The 12,157-nt window shown below is 41.8% G+C and overlaps 1 protein-coding gene across 1 annotated transcript in view; it reads right to left on the bottom strand.

The window, feature by feature from the left end:
• Positions 1 to 12,157, bottom strand: part of ADAMTS12 (ADAM metallopeptidase with thrombospondin type 1 motif 12) — a 307,211-nt gene that overhangs the window by 23,641 nt on the left and 271,413 nt on the right. Inside the window, exon 20 of the mRNA XM_042903184.1 lies at positions 10,366 to 10,518. Within this exon, the coding sequence (XP_042759118.1) occupies positions 10,366 to 10,518 (153 nt within the window). The remainder of the gene's footprint in view (positions 1 to 10,365; positions 10,519 to 12,157) is intronic.

The following is a 12,157-nucleotide window of genomic DNA, read 5'->3' as shown; positions in this document are numbered from 1 at the left end:
GAGGGAAGTAACTGGAATAACTACTCAGTGGTTTGACTCCCAGAAGTGAGCAAACCCTGGGTTTGTCCCTACCACCCTCCTTCCTCCTGTAGCTAACATCACCTGCCTTCGTCACTGAGAGTTTGCTCAGCACAGGCCCCCTGAAAGCCATTACAAGGCTCTCCTCACTGCCCCCCTCCCCCATGCCCACACCTTGTGTAGCAGCCCCGGCATCCTGCTCAGTCTCAGGTCACTGCGGGCTGCTGACTCCTTAAAATCATGATCAACACTGATGCGCCAGCATCCCCCAAACCAGGGTTTGCACAGCCGATTCTGAAGTAGACCTACTCTCTGACCTCTCGGATTTTGGGAGCTATTCCATCCTCCACCTAGATTTTACTTGATCATAACTTGAGCTTCCAAGACTTGGTCTCCAATCTCTTTAGAATGCTAGTGCCAGCCGAATCCCTTCCGTTCATCTTGCCCCCATCTCCTAGTCTCTCCTGATCCTGTCCTTGCCTGGCCTGTCTTGTCACCCTCCACTGTCAGGTAGGGACTGGAGGTAGGAAGGAGGGGAACAGACCCCTGTGCTCCTCAGCCTTTTGCCTCCAACCTCTCTGTGGGTTAACAGTACATCCCCGTGGTCTTTATGTCCTGAATGTTCCTCCTTCTACTCTTTACATTACGCGCTACTGCTCTTCTTTTAGCCCTCACCTTAGATGTCATCTCCTCAGAGAGGCCCTCCTGGAATGCCTTTATCCGAAGGAGGCTCTCTTTCTTGTAATTTCTCTCAGCTCCTTGTCCATTTCTATCACAGGAACTTGAAATGTGGAACAATTTTTATTCATTCTGTGTGTCCTTTCTCTTACACTCTCACTGCCATGAAATCAGACCCCTATCTGCCCTGGTTCCCACTGTGCCCCAAGCATCTAGCATGGTGCCAGGCACAGAGGGTCCGTACAGATTTGTTGAGTGCATATATGAATTCCGAGGGGGTTTCCAAGTGGGCTAAGGAGACCCTGGTCACTGCAGCAATGAAGAGCACCTTTAATCTCCCCATCCTCCCATCTAGTATCTCATTAGCTTGGCTAAACTTGGCTGAGAAAGTGCACCAGCAAGAAAGTGTGTGCATGCTGTAAGGTATCCGGCCCCTCTCTACACAGTGAAAAATGGTGCTCTTTCTGGCCATGGTGGAATAGTGATAACTACAGGGTTTGGGATCGTGAAAGAAAATCCCTCAAACTTTCAGTAGAGGTACACCCCAAAGACAGTTCCCCCTTCTTCCGCCACCTGCAGATTGTGCTAAGTCACCTGACTTCAAACCTTGGGCTGTAACATAGAAAGATGCTGGCCCATGTGACAAGGGACAGACTGAGGCTCTAATGCCACCATAAATTGAGTGTTCAACTTCTTAGAGATAAACAATGCTTGCCAGACAGCACCCCTCCCCAAAGAAAAACAAGCCAATAACCTCACTTTCCTGCCATGTAGTGATTACACAAAGGAAAAAATAACTGTCAATTTGAAATCAGCCACAGAGCAAATGAGGGAGCCTGCTAATAATTTCCACACAAAGAGGTCATTTGTCTGACAAAACAGATTTCTGGGAAATAGCACATGGTGAAGTAACAGGACTCTTTATTAGGACAAGGGAGTTTTATAAGACATTAATTATAAAATTGGATTTTATTTTCCTATTTTTCATTCGTTGCTGCAATCTATTATTCCTAATTTAATTTTCAAGCTAGCATTACCCCTTTTGTTAGAGTATTCACATTCAATGGGAAATAAACTTTATTAATATGCTGAAGTAAATAATAAGGGAAGACACTCACTAAATCTCTGACTTTTCGGTTCCATTTTCAAAACAGCCTCTGATTCAGTTAGCAAGAAAGAAGTGGCAGGATATTAAATCACTCCACTTCTAATGCTGTTTTGCCTTGTATGCTGATTGCCAATTATTATATTAATTTTTTTACAGCCTTAGAGGAGGGTAATTTGTATTAATGTTTCCTCACCTGGAACCTGTGGCCTAGACTGAGGACCCGAGTCAGACTAATGAGAACAGAAAGCCTGGCCAACACCTTATTGTGACCAAACAGGCCTGACTGTTTTCTAGTTATGGCATCAATTTAACTAGTGTGATCTACAGACCAGATAGAATGAAAAATACCCTCAGCTTATAGGAGCCATTGGCAGAGATATGAAATGAAAGCACAATTCTGTGATTCTCCCTTGTGGTGTTTTTGATTTGTGGAGTCATCCTGATACCCTTTCCATGTTGGACTCATACAGAGTGCTCAGTCGAGTATAGAGGAATTAGTGAGCATAGCATTGGGAGGGCAGTAGGTTGCACTCAGGTGTGACCCCGAGAGCAAATTGCCACCTGAGTTCACATGGATTAATCACTTCTCTTCTCTCAGCCTCTGTTTCTCCATCAGTATGGAAAGGAAAATAAACTAGATGATTAAACTATCCCAACATTCTAGAGGGGTATACGTGTACGGGATCGCTGCATTTGTATTCTGTTTTGATTTCAGAACACTTTCTTGCTTTCCAAGTTGAACCAAATACTAAATTTGGATACAACTTTTTCTTCTGTTCCTTTACTTATGCTGAACAGATTCACAAGACCCTTAAGATTAAATAATTCATTCCAAAAATTCTAAGTTGAACAGCATGAAAATTCATCCTTCTCTTTCCCCCCTCTCACCCCAACTTTTCTTCCTCCCAGTTATTGGGCACATCTATGTTTCAGTCTCTGTATTTCTAGCAGGTGGGAAGAGTTACATAAATGAGTAGAAGGAATAATGATTATATTTAAATATAAAGATTACCTCATAAGTTGTTCATGATCTAGTGAGGGCACAATGGAGGATATGGTCAGTTTCACCTAAAGAAGTCAGGAAAGGACTAAATAAAGGAGCCAAGTTTTGAGCTGAAGCATATAGGATATGTAGATGCTTGCTCAGCCAGCAAAATAGGGTGGGGGGCATTCAAGGTGGAAAGAATGGCATGTATGGAGGCACAGTGCTATGAAACAACGAAGCTTGTTTGGGAAAGGTGCATTAATCAGAATGCTAGGGTAAAGAGTGGGATTGGACAGAGAGATGGGCAGGGGCCATCATGGAGAGCCTTGTGGTCTGGACATCAATCCTCAACTAGAGTGGTCTTGGGTTCATGTTTCCTGTGGTCCTAAATGCTTCTATTTCTTTGCCATTCCTTTACTTTCTTTTTAGGGGACCCTTAATCTAAAATATTCCGGGATGTCAAGAGAAGGTGACAGTTCAGACATATAACATATTATACCAAGAATAAATAAATGCAGTGATTTTCAGTATATGATGACCTTCCTGCTACTCATCTTTTGCTTTCTGGGGACACAAAATCCCTTAAAACATGCAATTCCATGTTTTCACGTTTGCATATCGGACTTTAATACATGTTACTGGGATTATTTTATATATCAAAGTTGGGGATGGTCTGTATTTAGCAAAAAAAGGAGCTCTTCCCCTATTAAATTCATTTCTAAAAATTCAGATGTAAAAAAAATGTAGAACTGTCATTGACAATCTATAAAATCTAATAAACACAAAGGCAAGAAGTAGAATAAGACAAAAAGACTAGCAATATACATGAAACACAAGACCATAAAGAAAGGCTGACACTTTCTCTTATTTTCCAGCAAGTCAACTACCGCTAAAATAAAATTGCAACGCTCCCTAGGTGGCAAGACAGAACATTCCAAGAAAAAATGTAAAACTGTTTCTGATTCATTTCAGAAATAATATCTGTTAGACTTAACCATGAAAAGGGAAGTGCTTGTTCTCAGAAAGCAAATAAAAGGGATGTAAAATCACCAGTTTACAAAACTTCAGAAGGTGCAACCATCAAGATGTTCCATCGGGCGGTGAATGGAGCTGTGGATGATGCATCGCTCTAGATGTCAAATGCAACTGAAGGTTTTTCAAGCCCCTTTTGTCACTTCTGCATTTCTTGCATCACACACTTTTTTTCCTCATACAAATTTTAATGCTCTGAAATTGGCATGTTTCTTACAACTGACGTACATATTTATTGTGTAGTGTTCTCTTTCTTTATGAAAAGCTGTCATAAAATTGATGCATCCCCCAGTGGATGTTTCTTAAAACTGGGAGCATTTGGTAACAGCTGTGTGATCAAACGTTAGTGATTTAAGCACTCTGAGCTTTTGTTGCCTCAGTGGGAATTATAAAGAAGGTCCTGTGCTGGATGAAAATGGAACTTATTATCTAATGCTTTTGTGTAATGTCAGGCACATAGTAGTATTTGGCGAGTGTTAGTGCTCAAGGTAGGTCAAGTTCTTCAAAGTTCATGGACACCAAGCACCTTGTCTGCTTAGTACTAAGGAGTGGACACCTGCTCGAGCCAGTCATTCTGTTGACAGAACTTTCTCCACTGTCACCTGTCCACAGGCCTTGCACCCCAAGTCCAGGAAGCCAGAGGTTAGTAAGCACCTAAGAACCAGTCCTAACTTTTATCTTGAGCTCAGAGTCTGCCCAGGGTTTCATCTAAACAGTCTTTTAAGGGGGCACCTGGGTGGCTCAGTCGGTTGAGGGTCCGACTTTGGCTCAGGTCATGATCTTGCAGTTCATGGCTTCGAGGCCCGCATCAGGCTCTGTGCTGACAGCTCAGAGCCTGGAGCCTGCTTTGGATTCTGTGTCTCCCTCTCTCTCTGCCCCTCCCCCAGCTCACACTCTGTCCCTCTCTCTCTCTCAAAAATAAAAATAAACATTAAAAAGAATAAAAAAAATAAAATAAACCAGTCTTTTACCATTTACAAAGCTGTTTCACTCACATTCTCTTTTTTTTTATCCTTGCAACAACTCTATGAGGTAAGTAGAGGCAATATCATCCATGTTATTTCTCAGAGGTGAGAGAAAGAACGTTCCGAGGGTGAATGGTCAGTGTCATCAGTGTCATATGCTCATCACGCCAGAGCAGGGTTGCCAATCCAGATGTGTCTGATCCACTGCCCAGCCCTGCTTCTAGGATTCAGTTCTACAGAACTGTCTTCCCAAGGATGCCTCTGGGACAGACCTGAGGACCACAAGCTTGAATTTACTTCAGGCAGATCACTACATGAAGCGGAAGCACACCATTCTGAAAGGCTACTTCTAGACGTGGTAGAGGGAGAGTCTGAATGTATAGTCTTATTCTACTGTCACACACATGGGGACATGTCCACAGCAGTGGTTTCAGGCTGCTTCAAGGAGCCACACGGTGCAGTAAAACAACCACAAGTCAGATAGCCATCACAAAGGTAGGGGACTGTTGGTGAGTAACCCCAAGGCATCAGGTGTGATACTTGTAGGCTCAGAGCAGGCTGCAGCAGAACTGAAGCCCTTTGAGATTTGAAATGTCTCTGGATTGGAGGTAGGGATTGGGGGGATAATGCAGAATTTCAAGATAAAATTAGAATTCTTCCCTCTGAGAAAGGATCTGTGAAAAGGCAAACCATCAATATAGCAGAATCTAAATGCTCTGGATATTTAAAGGCAAAACAAAGGGCCTACTTTCTTACTCCAGGTTTTATTTATTTTTTTATTATTAATCTAGTTATTTAAATTCAAGTTAGTTAATATACAGTGTAGTACTGGTTTCAGGAGTAGAACCCAGTGATTTATCACTTCCATAGAACATCCAGTGCTCATCCCAAGTGCCCTCCTTAATGCCCATCACCCATTTAGCCCATCCCCCAACCTACTTCCCCTCCAGCAACCCTCAGTTTGTTCTCTGTATTTAAGAGTCTCTTATGGTTTGCCTCACCCTGTTTTTCTTATTTTTCCTTCCCTTCCCCTATGTTCATCGGTTGTGTTTCCTAAATTCCACACGAGTGAAATGTATGATATTTGTCTTTCTCTGCCTGACTTATTTCACTTAGCATAATACACTCTAGGTCCATCTACACTGTTGCAAATGGCAGATTTTATTCTTTTTGATGGACGAATAGTATTCCAGTGCGTGTGTGTGTGTGTGTGTGTGTGTGTGTGTGTGCGCGCGCGCGCATGCGCGCGCCACATCTTCTTTATCCATTCATCAGTTGATGAACATTTGGGCTTATTCCATAATTTGGCTATTGTTGATAGTGCTGCTGTAAACATTGGGGTGCATGTACCACTTAGAACAAGGCTTTTTATATTCTTTGGATAAATACCTAACAGTGCAATTGCTGGGTTGTAGGGTAGTTCTATTTTTAATTTTTTGAGGAACCTTTATACTGTTTTCCAGAGTGGCTGCATCAGTTTGCATTCCCACCAGCAGTGTAAGAGATTCCTCTTTCTCTGCATCCTTGCCAACATCTGTTTTTGCCTGAGTTATTAATGTTACCCATTCTGACAGGTGTGAGGTGGTATCTCATTGTGGTTTTGATTTGTATTTCCCTGATGATGAGTGATGTTGAGCATCTTTTCATGTGTCTGTTAGCCACCTGGATGTCTTCTTTGGAGAAGTGTCTATTCATGTCTTCTGTCATATTTCTTTACTTGATTGTTTGGTTTTTGGGTGTTGAATTTGATAAGTTCTTTAAAGATTTTAGATACTAAGCCTTTATCAGATATGTCATTTGCAAATATCTTCTCCCATTCCATCTGTTGCCTGTTAGTTTTGCTGATTGTTTCCCTTGCTGTGCAGGAGATTTTTCTCTTGATGAGGTCCCACTAGTTCATTTTTGTTTTATTTTCCTTGCCTCTGGAGACATGTCTAGTAAGAAGTTGCTGCAGCCAAGGTCTAAGAAGTTGTTGCCTGTTTTCTCTTGTAGGATTTTGATGGTTTCCTGTCTCACATTTAGGTCTTTCATCCATTTTGAATTTATTTTTGTGTATGGTGTAAGAAAGTGGTCCAGTTTCATTCTTCTGCATGTCGCTGTACAGTTTTCCGAGCACCATTTGCTAGAGAGACTGTCTTTCTTCCATTGGATAGTCTTTCTTGTTTTGTTGAAAATTGGTAGGCCATACATTGGTGGGTCCATTTCTGGATTCTGTTTTCTGCTCCTTTGATCTATGTGTCTGTTTTTGTGCTAGTACCATATTGTCTTGATGATTACAGCTTTGTACTACAGATTAAAGTCTGGATTTGTGATGCCTCCAGATCTGTTTCTCTTTTTCAACATTGCTTTGGCTATTCGGGGTCTTTACTGGTTCCATGCAAATTTTAGGATTGTTTGTTCTAGCTGTGAAGAATGTGGTGTTATTTTGATAAGGATTGCATTGAATGTGTAGATTGCTTTGGGTAGTATTGACATTTTAACAATATTTGTTCTTCCAATTCATAAGCATGGAATGTTTTTCCATTTCTTTGTGTCTTCTTCAAATTCTTTCATAAGCTTTCTATAGTTTTCAGCATACAGATCTTTTACCTCTTTGGTTAGCTTTATTCCTAGGTATCTTATGGTTCTGGTGCAATTGTAAATGGGATAGATTCCTGGATTTCTCTTTCTGTTGCTTCATTACTGTTGTATAGAAATGCAACCAATTTATGTACATTGATTTTATAGCCTATGACTTTGCTGAATTCATGTATCAGTTCTAGCAGTTTTTTGGTCGAGTCTTTTGGGTTTTCCATGTAAAGTATCATGTCACCTTTGAAGAGTGAAAGTTTGACTTCTTTGTCAATTTGGATGTTTTTTATTTCTTTTCGTTGTCTAAATGCTGAGGCTAGGACTTCCAATACTATGTTGGACAACAGTGGTGAGAGTGGACATCCACGTTGTGTTCCTGACCTTGGGGGAAAGCTCTCAGTTTTTCCTTACTGAGGATGATATTAGCTGTGGGCCTTTCCTATATGGCTTTTATGATGTTGAGGTATGTTCTGTGTATCCCTACTATTTTCTTGAGGGTTTTTATCAAGAAAGCACACTATATTTTTGTCAAATGCTTTTTCTGCATCTACTGAAAGGATCATATGATTCTTATCTTTTCTTTTTTTAATGTGGTGTATCACATTGATTGATTTGTGAATATTGAACAAGACCTGAAGCCCAGGAATAAATTCCACTTGATTATGGCGAACAATTCTTTTAATGCACTGTTGAATTTGATTTGCTAGCATCTTGTTGAGAATTTTTGCATCCAGTTTCATCAGGGATGTTGGCCTGTGATTCTCCTTTTTAGTAGGGTCTTTGTCTGGTTTTAGAATGCTGACTCCATAGAATGAAATTGGGAGCTTTCCTATCATTTCAATTTTTTTTGGAACAGTTTGAGAAGAACAGGTATTAACTCTTCTTTAAATGTCTAGGGGCACCTGGGTGGCTCAGTCGGTTGGGCGTCCAACTTCAGCTCAGGTCATGATCTCGCGGTCCGTGAGTTCGAGCCCTGCATCGGGCTCTGTGCTGACAGCTCAGAGCCTGGAGCCTGTTTCAGATTCTGTGTCTCCCTCTCTCTCTGACCTTCCCCCATTCATGCTCTGTCTCTCTCTGTCTCAAAAATGAATACATGTTAAAAAAAAATTAAAAAAAAATAAATGTCTGGTAGAATTCCCATGGGAAGCCATCTGGCCCAGGACTTTTATTTGCTGGGAGATTTTTGATAACTGACTCAATATCTTTGCTGTTTATGGGCCTGCTCAAAATTTCTATTTCTTTCTGTTTGAGTTTTGGTAGTGTGTGAGTGTCTAGGAATTTGTCCATTTCTTCCAGGTTGTCCAGTTTGTTGGCATATAATTTTTCATAGTATTCTCTAATAATTGCTTGCATTTCTGTGGTGTTGGTTGTGATCTTTCCTCTTTCATTTGTGATTTTATCTATTTGGGTCCTCTCTTTTTTCTTTTTGTTAAATCTAGCTAGGGGTTTATCAATTTTGTTTATTCTTTCAAAAAGCAGCTTTTAATTTCATTGATTTCTTCTGGTGTTTTTGTGTGTTTGTTTGTTTCCATATTCTTTTTTTCTGCTCTACTCTTTATTATTTCTCTTCTTCTGCTGGCTTTGGGCTTTATTTGTTTCTTCTTTTATCACTACTTTAGGTGTAAGATTAGGTTGTGTGTTTGGGACCTTTCTTACCTCTTAAGATGGGCCTGCATTGCAATGCATTTTCCTCTTAGGACTGCTTTTGCAGAATCCCAAAGGGATACTGTCATGTTTTCATTTTCATTTGCTTTCATGTATTTTTCAATTTCTTCTTTAATTTCCTGGTTAATCCATTCATTCTTTTTTTTTTTTTTTTAAGTTTATTTATTTTGAGAGAGTTGGCATGAGCAGGGGAGTGGCAGAGAGAGAAGGAGAGAGAGAGAGAGAGAGAGAGAGAGAGAGAGAGAGAGAGAGAGAGAATCCCAAGCAAGCTCTGTGCTGACAGCGGGTCTTAAACTCATGAAATTGCGAGATCATGACCTGAGCTGAAATCAAGAGTTGGGCGCTTAACTGACTGAGCCACCCAGGTACCCCAATCCATTCATTCTTTAGTAGGGTGTTCTTTAACCTCCATGTATTTTAGGACTTTCCAAATTTTTTCTTGTGATTGATTTCAAGTTACACAGTGAAACTCATACCCAAACTTCTGGGTAGTTTTTTCTTTTCCCTTCTGTGTCTCAGCTGTCAAGGGAAACTGGCTCCCCAGAGTGAAGATGGGGCCTAAAGAGCATCATAGTGGGGTGGTGTGCTTGGCAAACAGAAGGTACACACACGGCTTACACCTCTGCACCTCCTCCTGCCAATCAGCTATCAAACTCACAACTGTGCAGTGTCATATAGCCTGGGTCTATCCCCCAGGGGCTGGCTCAGCCCCAGGCTAGGTTAGGCCTGGTTAGTGCCCAAAAGCACCAAGGCTAACAAATCCAAAAACCTGATACAGTGTCTCACAAGGGACCATGCAGACAACACAGCAAAATGAGTAACCATAGCCAGATTAGCAGAGGACAGCAAAACCACCTTGCAAAAAGATAGTAAGGGAAGTACACTTTGAGAGACCAATGTTTTCCTTGTGTCTAGCCTTCTTGTCATTTGGGTCTGGAAGATTGAAAAGCACATTTGCTTTGTTAGCAGCTGCTGCGTCATGACTTAATTATACATGTGATGATGTATCATTGTAATTATAATGGTAAATTTAAGTAACTCAGAAATAATGTTGCATGCTGGACAAGCAATTAATTACACAAGTTTAACTTTTTATGCCAGTTTATCTGGGGAGAGCAAAGACAGGCAGCTAATAACATGTGGTTTAATAAAAACTCTGTACTGGTTCTAAGACTATTGTGTAACTTCGAGTAGGCCTATGGGGATGTCTTTGATTACTCATCCATTTTAGCAAAGAGGGCAGAGGGAGGTAGCAAGAGAGGAAGGGAGGAGAGACACTTACTTCAGCAAATGCTTAGATAAGGCTGTCCCCCTCCGGAACACCGCAGAGCCAGATCAATTACCTTGCTCCAGTTCCCCACTTTCCAGCTGGCGCAGGGACGAAGGTGGCATCTCTTGGCAGGGTCAGGCCTCTGAAGGGCAGCACAGTCGGAATCCCTCTGGGTGCTGCATTCCACACTTCTCCAGTAGGCCCCCAGCCCACAGGTGGTGGAGCACTGTGTGGCGAAGGGGACAGAGAAGACAGAGGCTGAGGGCCACTTTCTCAGGTGTATCTCACAACACTCTGAAGTCCAGTTCTCCACCTTGGATGCTCACCTAAATTCACAGAGCTTTTTAAAAAATATCATCGCTGGGGTCCCGCCCTAGACAAATTAATCTGAATTTCCCTGGGTAAGGTCTAGGCACTGGAGTAAAAAGAAATGTCCCAGGTGATTCTAATAAATAGCCAGTGATGAGAATCCCGGATTAGCAGGTGGATTAGCAAGTGGATTAGCAAACCAGTGCAAGTGGAAATTTGCTTCTCTTTAAAAATTATCCTGGCATGAATGTCTGGGGGCTGTAGGCAAACTGCCCGCCACATTTCATACCAATGCTGCCGTTCATAGGGGATGTCAGATCCATACATCTCTTTCTTGACCCCCTCTCTCTGCCATGAGAATAAAACAGGGCCAGATGCCGGAGGATGAGAGATCATGTGAAATAGAATGGGGTCACCCAGCTGAGGCCACCCCCGACCAGCCGGCCTGTAGCTGCCTCCACAGCCTGTTATAACACCGCAATGACATTATCTCACTTCCTCTCCCAGACAAACCTGTGGTTACACTGGTATTGTGACAGTGTAGAAAAAAAACCCATGAGGCTTGGAGAGCTGGCTTGACAAAGAAGTAAAGCCTGGGGCTTTCTGCCATACACTGTCTGCTAGAGCAGTTCCTCTCAAACTTTAGTGTCCACAGGCATCACCTGGGACCTTGCTAAATGCAGATTCTGAGTCACTAGGTCTGGGGTGGAGCCGGAGGATGAGAGATCATGTGAAATAGAACGGGGTCACCAGCTGAGGCCACCTCAGATTCTGCATATCTGCCCAGCTCCCAGGTGATGCCAATGCTGTGAGTCCTCAGACCATGCTTGGGGGTTAGAAAGATGTTACAACTTAGTGCTTTTCACCACTTGCCCTATACGGGTACATACAGCCCATTCCTCATGTGATGTTTTAATTTATTCGTAATTCTTAAATACTTCAGGTATAGCAAGGGATCGCCTTGAAAACTACAGAAGCTTTCTTCTCCATAAGTTCTTTTATTCCATGTGCTTATTAATTCTTTCATACAGTTGGTTTTTCTTGCATCCCTTCTCCCCTACCCACCTTCAGAAGGAAGAGCTCTCCAGACACATGTAAAACACAGCTCTGGGCTAATTAAAAAAAAAACAAAACAAAAAACAAAGGATGGAGGTTCCATCTGTGACATTTTTGAAGGCTCCTTTTGATGAGTTACAAATAAAAACCAGCCTTACATTTTTCTCTCGCTGCAATTTCATCTTCCACATAATTTTGTGTGTCACTTTTTGCAAGTTCTTGTGTTATACACATATATAACAACAGAGATTCTAGATGGATAACTTTACTATAGCATCATAGAAAGGAAGAGTAGAAATTAGCCTAGGTCATCATTTTTCCAGCTGGCCCATTTATGGAGGTAATCTCTCCTCCTGCTTAAAGTTCTTTAGGATGTGGTTCGTACCTAAGTTCCTAGCCCTTTCTCCTCTGTACTACATTATGTATATGTGTAATAGAGGTAATAACAGCCGAAGTACACTGACCACTGTCATAGGCTGATTGCACTAGTGGCCCACATT

This window comes from Panthera leo, chromosome A1 (assembly GCF_018350215.1).
Source record: "Panthera leo isolate Ple1 chromosome A1, P.leo_Ple1_pat1.1, whole genome shotgun sequence".
Lineage (NCBI taxonomy): Eukaryota > Metazoa > Chordata > Mammalia > Carnivora > Felidae > Panthera > Panthera leo.
This window is presented reverse-complemented; position numbering and strand designations above follow the sequence as displayed.